General features: G+C 46.7%; 1 protein-coding gene across 1 annotated transcript in view; it reads left to right on the plus strand.

Moving 5' to 3' along the window:
* The first annotated feature begins 1,153 nt into the window (after nt 1-1,153).
* Nucleotides 1,154-17,767, plus strand: part of mvb12bb (multivesicular body subunit 12Bb) — a 51,640-nt gene continuing 35,026 nt past the window's right edge. The window contains exons 1-3 of the mRNA XM_036527454.1: nt 1,154-1,520; nt 7,808-7,930; nt 15,025-15,132. Coding sequence (XP_036383347.1) covers nt 1,473-1,520; nt 7,808-7,930; nt 15,025-15,132 — 279 coding nt within the window. The 5' untranslated portion in view covers nt 1,154-1,472. The remainder of the gene's footprint in view (nt 1,521-7,807; nt 7,931-15,024; nt 15,133-17,767) is intronic.

Consider the following 17,767-nt stretch of genomic DNA (forward strand, 5'->3'; position numbering starts at 1 on the left):
TATTGATTTTATTTCACACTTTCCTATCAGTCATCATAAAGGTTTCCAGATATATACGTGTGGGTGGATGGATAGATACAGACATTTTTTACAGATGGCTTTATAGATGTATATTTATATATGCATTTTTTTTACTCAGAGTTGGTAATACTTGTAGTATACCATGCTTTGCCCACAGAGCATGTTAATCTGCTTCATATAACGTCTATCATGAGCATTATTTAAAGACATAGCATTCCTTCATTAAATCAGATGGCATGAGCAAGCTGCCAATGAAAACTGATGTTATCAAGCGGTAATGGGGACGTCATATGAGACAAACAATGTGCTTTTGAAGTGTAACCCAATAATTACATCTGTTAAAGTACAGTACAGAAAGAATGTACATTGCACATTTTTGTAGTTTGTTTTTCAAATGAACGTAGGCCTAATAGGTGATAGCTTGATATTAAAAATAGGAATGTAGACCGTTTTTATCGCCAGTATTATGAACTAATGCTAAAAAGCTTCCTTAGGAAATTACAGTGGCTTCTAGCCTACTATTACTACCACCACTTAGAATAATAATAATAATAATAATAAAATGCTTGGTGTTAATGTCTTCGATTACCCTTTTCACCGACCTATAACATTTACAAACAGTACTATATATTGATTGCATGTATTTCTTGTGCTGGGTTTGTTTGCATGCGTGTCTTTGTGTGTATGTGTTCCTGTTATGCCGTGATGTGTTAACCATAATTTTACTGTGGCAGTATTTTAACACAATGCAGTCTGCACCTCTAAGAGCAGCTAATGAGTGTGTACAATGCCCGTGTGTGCGTGTGTGTGTGCACTATAGCGGGAAACAATTCTATACTATAATGGAAATGCATTTCCTGTAGGATTTCCGTGTTTTCTCCCGAGTACAACTCAAATTCTACACTTTGCAGGTGCTTGGCATGTGGACGAATCTTTCATTTTTCGAAACCAGAAATATTAATTTTCTCTTTTCGTATTTTGTACCAATGCTTGTCTTCATTCTTTTTCCAGTGACGGTATTTAGTTGGACTTACCTGTCTACTTAGCTAGTTTACAAGGTCAGTCTCTAGGTTGCAAGTAATTCTACTTCTGCACCATAGGGGTCTCTCCAAACAGCTGGTCTCAAATGTCTGCTATTTCAATGGGACGCTCGTTAATTGTTAATGACTCCCAAAAAAAGAAACGAAAATAGGGATCAAGAATCCCAGAAGGGGGTGCGGGACCTGCAACACTGACAGGGGGAAGGAGGAAAAGGAAGCATCAGTAAAGTAATCAAAGCGTGTTCTTGTGAGTTTTAACTGTTGATTTGTAAGAAACCGAGTTAGCCAGCTAGCTGGCTTTCCCTGCTCCGGTCTTCTCGCAGGAGGAGCTGGCTATCCACAGACCGCCTTACATGCGGTTTCTCCCCGCTGCGGTCTCTCGGCGAGTCCGCGGCGTAGCGTTACAGTGTCATGAGAGGCTGCTTTTGTCTAAGGAGGAGGAACGAGGTGCCGAAAACAGTTAAGTCGATAAGATAAGGAATCCGCAATTCGATTTTGTTTTTTTTACCTTTCTATTTATAAGTCGCCCATAGCTTGCTAACTCTATATAGCCAACTAGCTAGACTAAGCTAACTACCCAAGTACTTTGCCGGCGGTCAAGCAGCTAACCTTAGCCTGCTAAGTCGAAATGCTCCAGTCTTGGTGTCATCGCAACTGTGCTTTCTTGTTGCTAGCTGACTAGTTAACGTGCTGCTATTAATGAATACAGGTTACTGCTAGCAAGCTGTGCAACTAGCTGACTATACAACTAGTTAACTTTGCAGCTAGTTAGGTCGCTGGCACTCTAATTGAAAACGTTTCTGCAGTCGTTGGTCGTTAGCTCTTTAGCATTGGCAGCTTCCCTCACATCCAGTTGCTAACTTTAGATAGTAGGTCACCCATTGCTTGCCAAGACGTTATAGATAGCTTGGTAGCTGTCTAGACTTGTTTTGTGAAGACGTTTTGTTAGAAGGCTCAAGTTTGATGATATGTAATAAAGCCTCCATAATTTGCTAATCTGTCTCAGTCCAGTCGACTGTACTCAAACCAGGTGGCTAGCTGCCCATCTACCTGAACTGGACTAATACGAAGTAGTAAAATTAAACTAAAATAACTATCGTTAGCTAACTGATGAAATTGAAGTATAATATGTGCTAGTTACGAAGATTTGCGGCAACAGATTGTCCACCCAGTTAAGAACTTTGCTGTACTATCTGACGGGACAAAGCTTTAATATACTTTGGTAAAATGTATGCGTTATATCGAGCGAGAAGTGTTTGCATTCTCGGCCATTTCTAGTAGATGGTTATGCGCTTATTTGGGTGAATAAACAGCGATTTGTTGTCACGGTTAGCTAGACTATGTATTAACTGAAACTTAAGTGTTTCAGTGATCAATACATACAAATATTTTATTTACAGGATATGTTCATACAGATCAGATTTTTGTCCTCCTCACATATAGGTAATTGAATAATAACCCTGCAATAATAATACCCTTGCAAAGACTGAATATCTTTAAAAAGAGGTAAACAGACACTTGACAGGCGTATACTAATGTATCTAAATAGCTGGCTAATCAAGTTAAGTCTGAAACGTGATCCCAGCTGTGTCTCTGGTCCTTGTTTCTAATATATGAGGATCTTCAAAGCTCTCTGTGTAACAGAAAGACAGGCATTCACCTTGTCAAGCAATAAGTGGACTAGTTTAGTCGTCCTGTACCCCTTGTTTTAGGACAGACGCAGGCCTCCCATGTCATCACTGCCTGTCTCCAAACTGTCCTGATCTCCCTCAGATAACTGGAGACATTTTGCAGTATCTTGTGTCCCTGGGTATAGCTTGTAGTCTCTGAAACTCATCTCACTTATGACTGGAGACAGTTATTAACCAGGATCCCCTGAGAGGCAATGTCTGGGAAAGAAAAAAAAAAAACAGCAACAACGACATACTTACCTGTCGCATCATCTAAACATCAAGGTCATTCTTTGTCCTTCATTAGACTGGTATGCTAAGTACGCTGCTCGTTTTGAATACCCAAACAGCTAGAAGTGAAGTGTATAGGAATTCGTTTCTTCATTTATATTTATTAACTTTTCCGAGGGGTGGGGCCGGCTTTTTCATTTACTTCTCTTTTGTCCTGTGCAGCTACTTGCACTAGGAGAGGCTGTGGTAAAGACGATTAGCATATTTCCATTCCCTGCTAGCACAGAGCATTCCATTGTTTGGAAAGGTGCAATTGACTTTGCCCGTTTGGGCAGAGCTCTTCCCTTGAGAGTGCATTGAGCTCAAGTCTGCATCGAACACAGGGGTTAAACTGTTTGTGTCAGGCTTCCAAGATGAGTGTCTGTCATTAGCACCCTTGGGAGTTTCCCTTTAGTCTGGACTGCTTGACTTCAATTTTCCAATTAAAGTCAGTTTGCAACGAAATAGCATGCTGCGGTTCAGGAAAAGCCGGATTGATTAGTGCGCAAATTAACGCAAGAAAGAGATCATTCTCCCTCTGTAAGCTAATTTGCTTGCCTGCATCTCTTTAATAAGTCTCCCCAACTAACTTTTTCTAAGCGGGAGGACTTCTGCCGCAGTAAATCCTCCAAATTCAATAAACCTAATTACAATAAATTCAGTAAACATTTAGATTGAACGCAATAACTGTGTCGTTTACTCTACAAAAATGCTTTAAACGTAATTTAATAAAACGGCAAGGGAACCTCTGCAAAGCCACTAATCTCCCTACCAGCCCTGTGTTCACATTAAGGGAAAGCTACTTTGGACAGGAATAGGCAATAATAGATCTGCATTTACTGGATTTCCTGGAAAATATATGTGATTGCTGGGTCTTGTTACTGGGTGACTTCACTGGATGGATTCTAATTGCTTGTAGTCGCCGGGCTCACTTGTCATCTAATAATGCAAGGCTTGGGGAGGCTGGTGAAAAAGTGGCTGGCAATGGCAGCTGCACTGAATGGCAGCTTCAGAGACTGACTGGAGCATGTGGGGTGAACTGCTCCCTTTCACCTCATGAGAAGCCACAGAAAATGACTCCTTTCTATTTGATTTTGTTTGCTATTGATGCGGTGCATTGAATGTCCTGGCCATGCAAACACCTTTGTCACACTGTTCAATACAATCGAATGTTGTTAAGCAGGTAAATTGCTTGTCAAGACTTAGGGTGTTGATGAAGATGTGGGTCAGAGGGTCCAGCTGGACCTGAAATTCAACTGTCGTCATTGCTGTATAGCCTGCATTTCCCATCATGATCTGAAGGCATATAAGTTATACCCATAAACTGTGTCAGATGATATTTATGCAGAAGTGTTCGATTTTATTGCCTGGTTTCTCTTTGAGGTTTTATTCAGTTTTGTATGTGACTGTCTTAAAGTAAGATCTTCTCGGTTTTGGCACAAAAGGCAATAAGGTCATTTCGTGCCGAAGAGTAGAATTGTAGAAATGCTTGTGGAGCACCATGCGGATTAGCCCATAGTATGAGTGCTGTGTGTCTAGCACATTTATGACCGTAGCTTACTGAGAACAAGCGCAGGGGCCGTGATCCATGTCAGGTATTATAATATCATTCAGTTCCTGCTCCCTATGCACTGTCTGTATCCCCTTGGGTAGTGTCTCATCCTGAGGTGGGGTAGCCAATGGGATTCGCAGCGTAGTCTGCAACACTTCAATGTGTGGATATCCCTGCATTCTGTCTCAACAGGTAGCCCTGATCTCTCTCCACATTAATCACTCATTAACTTAATTACCCCTGGTGTGTGGGCTATGACAGCAGCTTTTATAAAGTATGTACCAGTGCGCCAGCATTAATCACCGTGATTAACAGCTTTTTAAAAAAATCTGAGGCAGTTCTGATGCTGAAAATCAAAGTTGCGTGTTGTAACGTGGGCAGGTTTTTTTTTTTCTCCAGAAGTGCACTGCTCTGGAGGGAGAGCAGGACTGATATAGTGGAGCTTTCCTGTCCTGTTACCAGTGCCGACTGCTCTTTGACCCTGGGGCAGGTCATGAAGGTCTTGAGTTTCAAACCACTTTGGTGCTCAACTGAACCTCACTAATTATGAGGCCCAGTGCAGTTTTCAGTTCAGAAACCTGCGCATCATACCCATTGTAACCTATGATAGCAGAAGATGCTATGCTATATCTTATGCCCATGGACTCATTGTAAACATTTCCCAGACTCAGGGATACAGCATTGATTGAAGAGAACCAATCACATTTTATTTGATAATGATATATTTATAATATATCATTCTTAAAGAAAGGTTTCTCATTGAGCATTTCAGAACAGATTTGTGTCATTTAAATAATTCAAGTAGCAGTGGAAATATAAGCCAAATGAAAGGGCGATATCTTATTGCAACACCTTGAAATTACATATAGCAAGATATTGCTTAAACATTTTTTGCCCCTTAGAGGAAGAACATAAAAAATAACCTTCGCATTTCATCGAGGAAAAAAGGGGGAACATTTTACCTTGGTTACCTAGTGACAGTTACATTACATTTCATTGCATGCATTTAGCAGACACTTCCAGAGCGACTTCCAGACGAGAACAGAAGTGTATCCATCCAAGTTACATGAGCAGTAGTGCCAGCTGAAAGTAAAATTTTAAGGCCACAGCTATTCTAATGGACAGTAGAGTCCTGCCATCTGGAGATGAAGGTTAGCTGGAACACAATTTTCAGTATTACCAGTTACACACAGCTAAAGGGGTCAGTGTAGAACAGGGGCCTCTGTGCCCATCCTCTTTAATTTTCCTTTTATCGACCTGCGGGAGAGTAGATTTCATTGGAGGGAGATCTGTAGTGTGAACCTTGCTTGCGTTGGGTTGGGTGTTGAAGACAGGACATAGAGTCTGTCTTAAAGGCGGGTTTGATTGATGCACTGCTCATTTATGCTGGATGTCTGGTTCTTTATCTAAAAGGGAGCCATCACTGGTCAGTCTCACTGCGTTGTGCTTGTAAGGCTGTCACGATCCCTATAGTTCTCGTCTGTGTTCTTTTTCAGGAATTCATACCTGTTCAGTCACTCTTTGATAAGTACTTCTTTTTATCTTCTGTTTTATGTTTTATGCACATGATTTTCTGGAATTTCTTTCTGTCTTTTTGTAAAGTAATGCCATTAGAGTGTTAGTATGGTTTGTGTTCTTTGCGCCCTGTTGGCATGGCTCAGCCTGGTAGCTTCTGAGGGGTGTAGCGCAGCCCTGGACGTGTTGGAGGGGAGTGCGCTGTTGCCTAAGTGCCCTCCAGTGACTCCTTTTCTCTGCTTTCCTGAAAAAAGCAGCTTCACGATGTCAGCTCTCAGACCAAGAGGGAAGCTCTCATGCACTCTTTCAACTTCCCCAAAAAAAAGTAGAAAAGAAAAAAGCCTGCAGAATTGTCAGATTGAATGATTTCATAAAGCAGGTATTATACAGTCTGGTATTTGGCGTATCTCTAAATCAGAGAAGTCACCCTGACACCTGCCTGCAGAGATAAGACTGTGCGGTTGCCAGTTGTGAGAAAGAAGCTGGCTTCAATCCCCCCTGTATGGCTGAGTCAACTTTAGAGGAAAATTCCATGCCGTAGATACAGCATTCTAATGAATGTCACTATGGTGTTTAACCTCTGTGTGCAGTATTAACGGAGGAGGGGCAAGTCACGACGTCTTAACTGCCTCCTTTGTGTACTTTACCCAACCATTTCAGCCAAAGTAAACCTGTCGCCCTCCCTGCTATCATAGTGGTGTGGCAGGGTTGAATTTGGCATGTGCTGTACATTGGGCGTCATTAGTCTTTTCTGTTGTTCCAAACTGGTTTATTTGTTGAAACTCGCACCGCAATGAGACAACACCCAAAGCCACAGCCATAGCCCGGAACGCTCTCAGATCTGTACGCCTTTTTCAGGTAAGATTGAGACTCTGCGGTCATTTCATTTTTCACAGGGATTTATTTATTTCAGGCCTGCAGTAATGTCGCCCATCGGTCCCCGCTTGCGTGCTCCTCGTTACAAGGGAAGCAGCCCATGGTAATTAATACCATGGTGGCTGATTAGACCTTCAGCATCGTTATTGTCACCCTCTTCAGGGCTTATTCAGTGTACAGATAAGTCTTGCAGCTGCATCGTTTCAGGCCCCCTCCAGACTGCATTTGTGTTCTCCTTTAGCTGGCCTTTTGTGCTGGCGTTCCTTAGCCACAGCGCCGGTGAAGTCTGCAAGCCTCCGTCACCGTGGCCGGACGCGACGCTGCGGGGTTGGGCCTCGTCCCAAACCAAAAAGCTAACCTGCGACAGTCTGCGGTTGCGCCGTGGTACGGCGGGAAACGCGGAGGGGAAAATGGAAATGGCGCCAAGAGGAGGAGGGGAGTACAGGTGGAAAGGAATGGAACGCTGTAACAGAATCTGACTGCACAGGAGGCACGCGGTCCCAGCGGAGCCGGCGTAGGAGACACCACAGCCTGCACTGGACTGTGACGGTGTAGAAGCTGTACAGCCGCCGCATAGCCAGTGTAGACGACACCGCTGACTACACTCTGATATGAGCTTAAAGAATTCATGCAGTAACAGCAGGGCTCATTTAGAAGACGGTACTGACTGTACGTGAGTGTGACAGTGAAGAAGTGATACAGCTCCAGCAGGGCTGGTGTACAAGACACGAGTCTCCCAGCCTCATCCTTCTGAGTGGATGGTGTATCGTTTTCCCGGTTTAAAGTTTCCCCATGGCCTTCCTGTCGTGGACAGGGGTTGGCTGCTGGGCGTGGCGTTGACCTGGTCTCCCTCTGTGTTCCAGAACCCACCCGCCATGCCTGAGGTGCGGGAGCTGACGGACGCCCTCTCAGAGATGCCCATGGAGCCCATCACGGGGATGGGGGTGGTGGCCTCGCGAAACGGGGCCCCCACCGGCTACGAAGTGGTGAGTGGAACCAACGTCCGGTCATTTCAGTTCTGACGAACAGGCCCGGGAGAGCAGGGACAGTGGCCGTGATGGAACAGCAGTGGGTGGAGCTACCTTGTGCTGTCAATCACTGATGCGTATGATCCAATCACGTGTTTTGCCCTGCATTACAAAGTACTATGTTTAGTTCAAGTGAATGTCCAACTGGTAAAACACGGTAGCTCCACTCATTTTGAGGTTCACAAACATTACATGAACTAAATTAAAGCTTCCCTTGCAAAGTTGTGAGAGTTAGTAAAACGTCTCTATGGTTCAGTTGTAGAAAATGTCACATTCTTTGACCTGTCCTGTAGTAATGGCCATCCAGTATTTCCCGTGGGTAGTGGTTAAGCAGACCACTGGGTACCCCCCCCCCCCCCCCCCCCCTCCCAGCAGAGACTCCCTGTCCCCTTGCTAGGTTAACCCCGTGCTGCCAGATTGTGAGTGATACCCAGTCGTTTGGCAGAGGGGAAGATCCGGAACAGAGAACTGGGAAGTAGGACAGCTGTGCTAATGGCCCCCGGGGGGTGGGGGGGGTGTGATGTGGCCTGTGGATTTTACAAAGCACAAAGCAAACACAGCAACACGCAGCCCAGAGCGGGCTCCAGGGCCGAGCGCGTCTCTCTCTCTCTCTCTCTCTCTGTCCTCCTCCTCTCCCTCCATCTCCCTCTCATTTCCTCCCTTCCGCGCTTCCTAGTTCCCCCTTCCTCTCTCTTCCTTCCTCCCCTCCTCTCTCCCGGGTCTCTGGAGGGAGGTGTGCTGGCATTTTGATGAAGCACTGCTGGCTGGCACTGAGGTTTCCGCGCGTACCGCGAGGCACAGCTTCCGTAGGCGGAGAGAGTCTGTCGGCCGCTCCCTCCGCTCGGGACGTGTGTCTGAAAGCACAGATTGTTACATGTGGCTCATCCACACTCAGTATCAGTCTGCCGCCTGTTGCGGTAGGTGATTTATCGATACGAATCATGAGAGTTATGAATAAAGCTTATTCCTAATAAAGGAGCAACACAATGGAACCAAATTGTGTTTTCATGTTATTGTGGTGAGACAGGGTTGTGGTTGCAGCGTGGCCTGTTGGAGAACGTGGGTTTTTTGAGGAGTGCTGCTTAGCAGTTGTTTAGAAATTGAACAAATAAATCAAAGTATCGGGATATTTTCATGTCACAGTTATTATCTGTGGTGGTGTCACATTGAAAAACAGATCTCCTGAAAAGAAAGAAAGTACGGTTGGGTCGTATGAAAATCAACTTTATTAAATTTTAGTATCAATTGAAATTATGATAAAACATCTCTGCGTTCATACATTTTGAACGCCCCCACCTTTTGTGTTTGCGGAAGTTGAGTTGAGTGAAAGTGTTTCTGCACGTGTGCTGGTATCAGGACCATTTTGGGTCACTCAGGCAGAGCTCCGCTTCTTTAATTAGCGACACATGTTTTAATTTGAGCGGCTCTCTCTCCCTCCTTTGATCGCGTAGCTGTATCATCTGACTGATGAATACCTCTCTCCCGCTCTGCGGTCGTCTGCTGTCATGGAGGGGGCCAGAAATCTCTTCATTTGATTTGTTACGTGTCACGCCAGTGTCGTTTGGCAGTCAGGTAAGACCGGGGAGAGGACGGCTTCCGCTTTTGATCCGCTATCCCGTTCGGCTGATTAAAAGCCGTCCCGGTGCTTCACCGTTTTGTTTCGCAGACGGCATTTGATTACCGCGTGGCCCATTTTAAGACGGACCGGCGCCACAGATCTGCCAGCAATCCGCTGATGAAACGAGAATGATGAACTCTTTCGCCTCCCGTTCCTGCGCTGTGGCGTCTTCCTCTCACCTCGGCAGCGTCTGGGGCTGTTTGCCCGCGCAGAAGTGCGGGGGACCCTGATCAAACGTGCCTCCGCAGGGACCCCGACATCAAACACGCGGCCTGCGGCCGGCGCCAGCATCCGGCCCTGCGCGGGGAGGAGGCATGTAATTTTAATTTGGTGGAACATGTTACGTACGACTCCCAGGAGCGCGTTAACATAAGTTCATTTGAAGGAGCTCGCTGAACGCGCCGGATCAGAGCCGGCTGTAATTGGCTGGCACCTCCGCTACGGCGTTGCCTCTGTTCCACCTCTGGTGACTCTGGACCGCGGGGCGATCCGCTCCGCGCGCTGTGTCCGGAGTTGTTCGGCTTTAACGGGAAGGAGTAACGCCCTTTTTTTTGGCGGAAATCCTGCGTTTGAGCAGTCAGAGCTGGCAGCTGTGTTCGGAACCCCAGGAGGGGTCATTTTGTTTTGTTTGGGCAGTTTGCTTGGGTCCGCGATTGGGCAGAGAGCCCGGCTGATCTGGCTGTGATGTGCGCTCGGGGCCAGAGGCCTGCAGAGGGCGCTGTGGCCCCTTTTCCACTGTGGTGCAGGAACCAGGCGGGCTGGCCCAGCTCAGGCCCAGGGTGCTTTTCCATGACCCTCCTCTGTCACCCTAACCCTGTCAGCTCACTCAGGTCACTCACTGATCCCATAAGGGCTGCACTCTGATCCTTGAAGGGTTAAACATGATCTCAGAGGGGGTAAACGCTATCTCAGAAGGACTAAACAATGATCCCACAAGGGGTAAGCACTGATCCTGTAATGGGTAAGCACTGATCCTGTAAGGGGTAAGCACTGATCCTGTAAGGGGTAAGCACTGATCCTGTAATGGGTAAGCACTGATCCTGTAATGGGTAAGCACTGATCCTGTAATGGGTAAGCACTGATCCTGTAATGGGTAAGCACTGATCCTGCTCTTGTTCGGTCTACTGTCAGAGACACTTCCCAGTGAGAGGAGGTCCTGTTGTTCTGGGTTATCGTCCTGACGCTATCAGTGGATTAAGTGCTGCGTTCTACTTCCTTTGCCTGCTAATCTGTAGCCTCGGGAGGCTTCGTCTCTCTTAAGCACCTTGTCCTGAGCCTCCCTCTCCTCTCCCCTCCTGTCTGATTACTGCCTTGGTTTTCTTTTTCTATAGAGTCCATTGTAAAAACATTACCCTGGTGTGTACAGATTTATTGTTGATCAGATGTTAATTTCTTTTGTGAGAAAAAGGACATTATATGATTAATATACCAGACCGTCAGTAATCAGTTCTTTTTCATTTAATGATTATTCATCTATGTGTAAAACTCAGAAACAAAACAAGTTTAAAAGATGAAATCATGTCTCAGTTTTGCCTTCAAGAGGATGAATGCATGTGTCAACCTTAACTGAGATTAAACTAAAACAACAGATACGATGGTGTAACAAACATCATGGTTTTAAAACTCTGCTGTATTGGGAAGCAGTACTGTGTAGTACAGTACACCCATTGTATTCCTGTTGGAAGTCGGTTTGGTGTAGCCTTGAGCCAGGTTAAGGGCTGCACACAGCTCATGACACCTCAATGTTCCATATGTCACTTTTACCAGAAGCTTAATATGAAGTATTGAAAATCTTTATTATTTTTTTTAGAGCAAACTTTTAGATGGTTACACCATCCAATTCGTTCATTAAGTGCAGGACTCCTAATAAAGGGTAGTTTCATGAGCTCCAGGCATCACGCGTCTGAGTCTGGGCTGTGTCTTTATCTTAGTTCTGCTAGGAAAGGGTGGCCTTAATTGGCTCCAGTGCTGACTCCTGGTGACTGGCCAGGTGGCTGTTAGTTATTGGCTGTTCATAGGGACATGTACCTGTATAACACACATCCAGCCAGCATTAGCTGGTCTGGAAGATTGTCTGGCAGGCTGTACTGTGGAAGACAGAGCTTTGTGTGAAAGTGCGCGTATCACAGGAGAGCATGTGCAATTTGCCCTGTCTGAGTGTTGGAGGTGTAGTGTTTTCTGATCAGTCACTCCAAAATCAGGGTGGAAAAACAGTGAGGTCGGGGGGGTAATATAATTGTGGACACTTCTCCTGGTCAGAAGTGAGGGTTTACTGTCAGAAATAGCAGCAGTGTCGCATAGTGGTAAGGAGCATGGCTTGTAACCAAAAAGGTTGCTTGTTCGTTTCCCTGGTGAGGCACTGCTGTTGTACCCTTGGGCAAGGCACTTAACCCTCAATTGCCTCATTAAATATCCAGCTATATAAATGGGTAAGATTGTAACTTGCTCTGGAAAAGAGCATCTGCTAAATGACAATAATGTAATGTAAAATATACAGCTGTTTGCATTAACTGATGCACACAGGTGATTGTCATTAAAAAAATGTACCTGCGTGTTAGAGGAACCCAGGTAAACTGGATGGGGAAGTTCGGATGCTCTCTAACCTGGCGGTGGAAGTTTAGATGGAGGAGAAAACTGCACGGTGAGTTGGGCAGACTGTCCCCCGGGCACAGGTGAACAGTGTGGGCGGCGCTTGGCATTCGGAGCGCGTGGGCCCGGCAGGACGACGCCGGTGGTGTCGGCTCCGAGCGCGCTGCCCTCATTACTCCCCGGCTTGACTTTGCCTCTCACCCCCCCCCCCCCCCCCCCCCCCCCCACCCCCTTGTTTACTCTGACAGGATGCGCTGGCCACTGACCTGGAAAAAGTGCCAGAGACGGGCTGTCTTGTAAGGAGGGGTGGTGTTGGGGGGGAGGGAGGGTGGGGGTGATGTATAGGCTCCTCCTGGGACCCATCACAGAGCTGGCGAGAGGCACCAGCCGTCCACTCCTTTCTCTCCTCTCCTTTCTTTCCCTTTCCTCCACTCTCCCCCTCTCTTTCTCCTCCTACCTTTCTCCTCTGTCTCTTCTCTCTCTCCTCCTCTCCTTCTCTCTCTTCCACTCTCCCCCTCTTACTTCTCTCTCCCCTCCTTTCCATCTCTCTTCTCCTTGCGCCTTTCTCCTCTCTCTCTTCCCCTCTTCTCTCCTCTTCTCCTTCCCTCTCCTCCACTCCCCATCTCCTTTCTCCACTCTCCTTCTCCTCTCCTCTCTGTCCTCTGTCCTGTCCTCTTTGCCTCACACTTTAAAATTGAAATTAAAATTAAAATTCCCAAACTCTTTCCTGCTCCTCTCCTCCTCTCTCCTCTCTCTCTTCTCCTGTCTCTCTGTGGGTTATGTATCTTTCTCTCTCTCTCTCTCTCTCTCTCTCTCTCTTTCTCTCTCTCTCTCTCCCTGGGTCGTGTGTGTGTCTCCCCGTCCCTTGTTTTCCTACCCCTCACAACCAAGGCCTAGCTGGTGGGCTCGTTCATCACCATTGTCAGGGTTTGTAATATGCCCAGGAGCAGAGATCTATGAGGTACCCCTCTCAACGAGCCTCATTACAGTGCCTCTCCATTTAAAAAGCCGCCCTCTTTTTAAAGAAGCGCGGTGTCTGGCTGTGATTTTCGGTAACCCCCCCCATCTGGAACGATTGGAGTTAGAAAACCTGTAAAAGATCTGCTGAGGATTCTGAGCTCTGGGGCTGGTGTGTGTGGGTGTGTGGGCCGCTACGGCGTTCTGCTCAGCAACACACGCACCCGTCCCAGGATCCCGCCTCTGTCCCAAACCGCCTCTCCTCAGACCCCGGCTGCATCTGAGATTGCATCTTACGTGCTTGAGTAATGGAGCACCACTCTAATTTACCCCCGTATCCTAATATCCTGGGATTAGCTGTCGGCCGCCATTTCCTGCAGGAACGCCGATCCGCTCGCGCCGACGGCTCTGTTGTGATTGGGGGTGTCTCCCACACCGCATATTTGCATAAGCCTACACGTCTGGCATGAGCTAACGACGCACCCTGCTCCAACCGACGCAGGATTGATCTGCGCTGTAATTTATCGGACTCTCGCAGAGCGTGTAGTTGCCATGCTGAATAACGGACACTTGCCAGCACTGAAAGCACAGGACTAGTCAAAGAAGGTAATCTCAGTACATAGTAGGTGCGACACTGATGGAAGGCTTTTATGCTTTTATGCTGAAGAATTTCACCTGCTGCCCCACCCTCTCCCAGCGCAACCCGCGCTTAAAATTATCGTAACGACTGGTCACCAGTCGATGGCCGATTTTAATCATTTCTCATGTGTAGTCCAAGTTTTTTGTTCTTTTGATGTCACTCCAGTATTTGTCCTTTCACACTTTAATAGCCATTGTGTGCCATTGCAGTGCCAAAGACACACAAGGGCTGTGTTTCCTTATGCCTGTAAGCATTCATGTGCCATGGTGGTAGGGATTACAGTCTGTGGGCTCACAGAATGCAGTCTTTAGGACCATGGGGTTGGGTCATATATTATGCCTGTGTTCAGTTCCCCAGCAGATCCAGACTTAACCAGGCATAATCAAGACTTATTGGTGAATTGACTGGTGGTGATTAAATAGGCCGCACTCTCACATGGTGATGTGAGTGCACCTCCAGTAATCTCTTTACAGGCCCAGGGGTAGGTTTAGCTGTGCACCAGCAAGTCAGCACTCTCAAAAAGGCCTTTGGAGATGCCTGCGATTGCCTGAAGGTGGGATTTGGACAGATCAAGTTTATTCTGGCAAAATAAACAGTTGAAAGAAGAGGAAGAAGTTTGGTTTTATGTGTATATTTTCTGCAGGCTTGATGCTTTAGTGAAAGGGCTCCATGGAGGTTGTGGTTTGGCCCTCGCCGAATGTGATGAAGCAGCATAACGAATAAACAGGAACAGAAATAATCATTATGAAAAAGTGAAACGGTTAGCATAGCTTTCAGACTGAGTGGGGACAGGCTCCGCCCTCACCTGGGGGAGCACCTCTTGAACCCGTCGCACCAAACCCCTCAATGAAAGTATAACGAGATTAGCTTTGTGTTTTTTTTTTTTTCTTCCTCTACCCAAGAACGTTCTTTCCAGCCCCTCCCCTCCCCCATCACCCCCTTTTAAGAGAACAATAAAGTTTCATTTTCTGCGTTAGACCAGATCTTTGTCAGGCTGTCTTTAATCACCCGCGTCCCCCGGGACGGTATTTTTAGTCGCCTTTTCGGAATGGAGGGCTGCTGCTTTTACCCGTGCGGGGCACTAATGAGGGGGAGGAGGAGCGGGGGAGAGGCACGCTAATTAAGGCGGGAGGCGCGGAAGGAGAGCGCCGAGCGTGCGCTCCGAGCGCCACGCGGGCCCCCGCGTGCCGCACATACATTAACTTTATCCCGCCTCGCGCGTCATCTTTCCTCCTCGTTGTTTTTCAGGTTTCACAAACAACAGATGGCGTGGACGCCGACCTGTGGAAGGACGGCTTATTCAAATCCAAGGTCACGCGCTACCTCTGCTTCACCACAGCCTTCTCCAGAGAAAACGTGAGTGCGAGCGTATGTGTTTCTCCAGTGATCCCCCCCCCACCCCCCGCCCCAGGGCCAGGGCCCTCACCTCTCTGCCCGGTGTTTACCCCCCCCAATCCCGCCCCTACACCAACGCCGCCGCCCCCCGCCCCAGGGCCAGGGCCCTCACCTCTCTGCCCGGTGCTTACCCCCCAATCCCGCCCCTACACCAACCCAACCCCCCACCACCACCACCACACCAACCCCAAACACCCCCATCAAGTCCTGCTCCTACAGCCTAGCCCATTTGCCATAGTTGCCTGGACTGGTTGCTGTGGTTTCACTGTCACAGGTGATTTTTTTGGGTACTATTACCTAGTCCCTACACTGTTGTTGTCTTGTGTATGCATATATATATATCCTTTAATTAAATGCAAACTTTTGATTGTTTGGTGGCATAATTTAGTCCTGGCGTGGGACCTGAGTAAGCCTCTCTGATTTGAAATTTTTTTTTTTTTTCTCGTTCGCCCACCAGAGAATATACGTTATGATTATTCATAGAATAGGAATCTGCTTTATTCCCGCTGTTTTATTTTATTCAATTAACCTTTTCCCTGCAGACGGTTCTGATACCGCCCAGTCATTCTTCAAAGGTGATGCACACTTCAAAAAAAAAAACGACAAAAAACTGCCTGAATTTTAAAATATGAAAATCCTGCATTATAAGAAACGACACATCAAACATTTAGCACAATATGGTGGAAGCGGCTGTCTTTTTTTAAATTTTATTTTATTTATAAACGTAAGGGGTCCTCTGTGGATTGACTCTACTTTGAATACTCACATCACATCACATCTGCGGGAGGTAGGTGATTCCTGATAATGATGCAGTTTTGATATCTTTACCTGTTCAAAACAACACTCACGCATATGTAATGTGTGTGTATTTTATATGTAACATATAAAATATCATATTTAGTCATTAAAGGGAAAGAAGGCAGCAGCATGGCATTGTGGGTAGGCATCAGGGCTTGTAACTCAGAGGTTGCCGGTTTGATTCCCAAGTGGAGCACAGTTGTTATACCCTTGGGCAAGGCACCTAACCTGAGTTGCCTCGGTAAATATCCAGCTTTATCAACATATAACATGTAAAAGCTTTGAAAATATGTACATTGCTCTGATAAGAGCACCTGCAAAGATGATGCACTGTAAAGATTGATTTCTTTTACATCCCTGGCGAAAGTTTGTCTCGACACAGTAGCGATGTGCATGCTCATCTTAACCGCACGATACAGTAATAATAATTATAATTTCCAGCAGCTGGTTGGGAGCATTGTAGAGCAGGTTTTCCGTAGGTACTTCGACTTGCGATTACATTACGGTCAGCTGAGCGTGCAGCAGCGTTGCATTATGGGTAATAAACGGATAGTTTTAAAGGCTGAGTGGGAGGATAAAAATAACTCTGATCGGCTAATAGGCATGACAAGCATGCCGGAATGTTAAATTCATTTTATCACACGGTTGTCACCGCTGCATCTGCTGCAGCATTCACACCTCTCTCCGCTCTCCGCGGCTTAGATGCCGGCGTGGAAAGCGCTTTAACCCTCTCACGGCTCGGAGGCTCATGCCGCGGTTCGCCCGCTCGTGACGACGGGGGCGGGGTGCGGCCACTCTGGGTCGGTGAGGCGGAGCAGCAGGTTAGCGGCAGCGGCGGTTCTCGCCCCGGTGATCCGCGGGAACGTGTTCGGCCCGGCAGAGCGCTGCAGAACGCTGCCTGACCTCCCCCTCTGAGCGCACTCGACCGTGTCCGGTTCCCGGTGCATGTGTAAAATCAGAGCTGGAATTGCTGCGGATTTCAAATAGGTTCAAATTTCCTTGCTGTATTTATGGAAAACATTAGTACTTTTTTTTTTTTTTTTGAAGTTTTTATTATGTTTTTTTTTTTCGGCGAACGTTAATTGCTTCCTTTAATCACTAGTGAGACTAAAATTCTGAAATTTAAGGGTTAGTAGTTGTATCCAAAGTGGCAGGAGTTGAATGTGATTGTGAGTGTGTGGACGATAATTAGCTGACATGAGATCTCTTGCTTATGGTATTTAATCATATGAGTCCTGTGAAGCATGTTCAGTGTTACATTTAACGCACAGTGAGACCACAGTGCATTTTGGGTCCGCCCTTACACAGCATGTGCTATCAGGAAATCTCTAAGTCTGTTTCTTTTTTTTCTTTTTTTTTTACTCAAAATCCCCCCGGAGCAATTATTTTACATTGTTCATCATTTCATAGATTTTCCTTTTTTTTTGACGGACGGTGGTTTTGTAACGGTGTCCAGCCTGGCTGTGTCCCAGAGAATCCCTCATATGCACGTGTCTGTGCTTGCTCCATTGCATCACATGAGGTGGGAGCCCCACACGCCCTCTATCCTGTTCGCCTGTGGTCCTCTTCCCGCTCGGCGGCTGAGGATCGGAGTGCCGATCTCTGCAGGGTGACAGTTTCTCATAAAGGGCTTTTGAAGAGGGGAGACTCCCACTGACAGTAGGTGACTGTCGGGTACTAAAGAGATACACCAACCCCTCGTGTGAAGTCACACAGTAGGAAAGCAAAATGAAAGAGAAAAAAGTCTTCTGAACTCTTCGGGAGAAGCCAAATCCTCAGATTGAGGAATTATGCGAAA

Source organism: Megalops cyprinoides, chromosome 4 (genome assembly GCF_013368585.1).
Source record: "Megalops cyprinoides isolate fMegCyp1 chromosome 4, fMegCyp1.pri, whole genome shotgun sequence".
NCBI lineage: Eukaryota > Metazoa > Chordata > Actinopteri > Elopiformes > Megalopidae > Megalops > Megalops cyprinoides.